Below are 3,179 nucleotides of genomic sequence, written 5' to 3'. Positions count from 1 at the left end.
CCAAATCGTTCCACGTCGCGCTCGACTCCTCCGAGCCCCGATCGCTAACTTTACTCGCGACCGCTCGCGTTTGCATTCTCCGCGATCAAGGACACGGCACCGAAGGTCGCGCGCTTCTTGATCAAGGCTCGGAGCTCTCGTTTGTCCGCAAGTCACTAGCTCAGTCTCTTCGTCACCCGCGTCATCGCGCCAGTGTGCCGATCCTTGGTATCGGATCGCAGCCATCATATACCACGCGAGGAGTCTTGTCCCTCCGCCTACAATCGTGCTCCGATCCTAGTTTCGAGATCAACGTCGCCGCGTACATCCTGCCTCGGTTGACCGGATGCGTTCCCTCTCATCAAATCTCGCCGTCATCGTGGTCGCACCTCGGCGATCTCGTTTTCGCAGATCCTCAGTTTGGAACGCCCGGCCAGATCGATCTTGTGTTCGGTGCCGAAGTCTATGGACATCTCCTGCGCGGCCCCATTCGTCAAGGCGGGCGGAGCCAACTCATCGCGCAAGATACAACACTTGGCTGGATCATCCCCGCAATCGAACAGAGTGCCTCGACGGAGTCAAAGGCCGTTCCGCATGTGTGGAGTCGGGAATCACGAGCTCAATTAGTTGTTCTCTCAATTCTGGCAGCAGGAGGAGGTCATGCCGATCGGGTCTCCTACCCTCTCCAAAGAAGAAGCAAGTTGTGAGGCTCACTTCCGGGAAACGCATTCACGCTCATCAACGGGCAGATACATCGTTCGGCTGCCCTTCCGCGCTTCGACATCGTCTCTCGGACATTCTCGCTCACAAGCTGAGCGTGCTCTTCGCCGGATGCAACAGCGATTCCAAGGAAACTGGGATCTCTCTCGTCTCTACTCGGAATTCCTCCAGGAATATGAAGCTCTTGGACACATGCGGAAGGTCCCGCCGATTAAGCCTCTAGCTCCCGCCTTCTTCCTGCCTCACCATGGAGTGCTCCGCCCCAGTAGCACGACCAGTAAACTGCGGGTTGTCTTCAATGAATCCGCGCGCTCGACGTCAGGCGTCTCTCTCAACGAGTGTCTGCACGTCGGGCCGAAACTGCAGCAGGATCTCGCCGACGTCCTGCTTCGCTGGCGTCGGCACTCCTTCGTTTTTCTCGCTGATGTCGAGAAAATGTATCGACAAATCGAGGTGCACCCGGCAGATCGGGACTTTCAGCGAATACTTTGGAGTCCGGATGGAGAGCCTGACGAGTATCAACTCTCAATCGTAACTTACGGCTTGTCCTGCGCTCCATTCCTCGCTCTTTGTGTTTTACTGCAGCTCACTGACGACGAGGGCCCCCGGTTCCCAGACGCTGCACCCATCCTCCGCCGGAAGATGTATGTCGACTACGTGCTCTCCGGAGCGGACACGCTCACTTTAGCGAAAGCTAAAATCACGCAATTGGATGGACTCCTCAAGGCGGGCGGCTTCCAGCTGCACAAGTGGATGGCCAACGACGATGGCCATCATCTCCGGAGTCATCGGCGAGCAAACCCGTCCGCAAGATGTTCGGGGTTTCTCCTACGACGCTTTTCCTCGTGCTCTCGGCCTAGCATGGGATTTTCGCTCCGACGCCTTTGTGTTCCAGTTTCAACCACCGGCGCCCATCAGCGTTCTGACCAAGCGCATCGTATTGTCGCGCCTTGCGCAACTCTTCGATCCGCTGGGATGGGCCACCCTCATTCTCACCCCGATCCGGGCAAAGATTTTCATTCAAGATCTTTGGAGGCTTCAGATTGAATGGGATCAGCCGATGCCACCGCTATGGTCTCAACGATGGATGGATTTCGAGGCCGAGCTCGGAGCAATTTCCTCTCTCTCGCTGCCCCCGATGGGCTCGTGGCTCACCCATCTTCCGTCATTCCACGGCTTCTTGGATGCGTCTAACGACGCTCTCGGTGCCGTTCTCTACCTCCGGAGCACCTCCAACGACGGCGCTATTCGTGTCTCGCTTATCGCTGCGAAAAGCAAGGTGGCGCCTATCAAGCGCGTCACCATCCCGCGCCTTGAGCTTTCCGCTGCCGTTTTACTCGTCCGGCTTCTCTTACGGGTGCGCAGAGTCCTACAGCTCGAGCGGCTCCCTGTGCACCTCTGGACAGACTCAAGTGTCGTGCTAGCATGGCTCCAAGATCATCCTTCCCGCTGGAAAGAACTTCGTCGCCAATCGGGTGTCGGCCATCCACGAGTTGGCCCCCGAGGCATCGTGGCATTACATAAGTGGAATCGACAATCCAGCGGACTGCGCGTCTCGCGGATTGTCTCCTCGCACTTTCATCCGGCATCAGCTTTGGTTGAAGGGACCCTCAGCACTCAGCTGCGACACTACGTCGTGGGAAACCTCCATCCCTCCAGTCGAATCCAGCATCAATCTGGAGGAACGAGCAACTGTCTCCAACCTCGCCACTCCTTCGTTCGGTCCCATTTCGGAGCTCGTCTTCCGTTACTCCAATCTAACTCGTTTGCTTCGTATTACAGCTTGGTTGTTCCACGCTTGCTCTCGTTTCAAAGGCACGAAGCCATCCTGTCGACCACCGTCGCTGACTCCACAGGACATCACTCAAGCAGAACGCTTCTGGGTGCGCACAGTTCAGCGAGCTCACTTCGGACGGGAGCTCGCGGTGCTGACGCGGGAAAGATTCCTTCCACGCCCTTATCCTTTTTTACGTCTCACGCCATTCCTCGACGCCGACGGAATCTTACGCATTGGGGGTCGGTTGCGGAATGCTCTGATCGACCCAGACGCTAAGCATCTCATCCTAATGCCACGGGACGCTTTTTTCTCGCATCTGCTTATTGAGGACGCCCACTCTCGCACCATGCACGGCGGCGTATGTACAACTGGTGCTCTCGACTCTTCGGCGGAAGTTCTGGATACTCGGAGGCAGGGCGCCCGTCAGCTCATTCATCCGCTGATGTGTTCGGTGCGTTCGCTACCGAGCCGACACTGCCAAGGAGCTCAACTTCCGCCATCCCGAGTCGTTCCCGCCCGTTTCTCAACTCTGGCGTGGACTACGTCGGTCCGTTTATGCTCAGAACGTGGCGCGGCCGTGCTAGCCGCTGTTATAAGGGGTTTCTCGTAATCTTTATCTGCATAACCACCTCCGCCGTCCACCTGAAGCTAGCAACGGATTACTCAACCGCTAGATTTCTTGCCGCATTCAAGCGCTTCTGCG

General features: G+C 57.1%; 1 protein-coding gene across 1 annotated transcript; it reads left to right on the top strand.

Annotated features, from left to right (window-relative positions):
* Window positions 1-639: 639 nt before the first annotated feature.
* Window positions 640-3,086, top strand: LOC105450597. The gene is made up of 3 exons (XM_011690533.1): window positions 640-1,494; window positions 1,595-2,056; window positions 2,124-3,086. The coding sequence occupies exons 1-3, from the start codon at window positions 640-642 to the stop codon at window positions 3,084-3,086; spliced, it is 2,280 nt and encodes a 759-aa protein (XP_011688835.1).
* The last annotated feature ends 93 nt before the right edge of the window (window positions 3,087-3,179 follow it).

Source organism: Wasmannia auropunctata, unplaced genomic scaffold, assembly GCF_000956235.1.
Source record: "Wasmannia auropunctata unplaced genomic scaffold, wasmannia.A_1.0 LD336111.1, whole genome shotgun sequence".
NCBI classification, from domain to species: Eukaryota; Metazoa; Arthropoda; class Insecta; order Hymenoptera; family Formicidae; genus Wasmannia; species Wasmannia auropunctata.
This window is presented reverse-complemented; position numbering and strand designations above follow the sequence as displayed.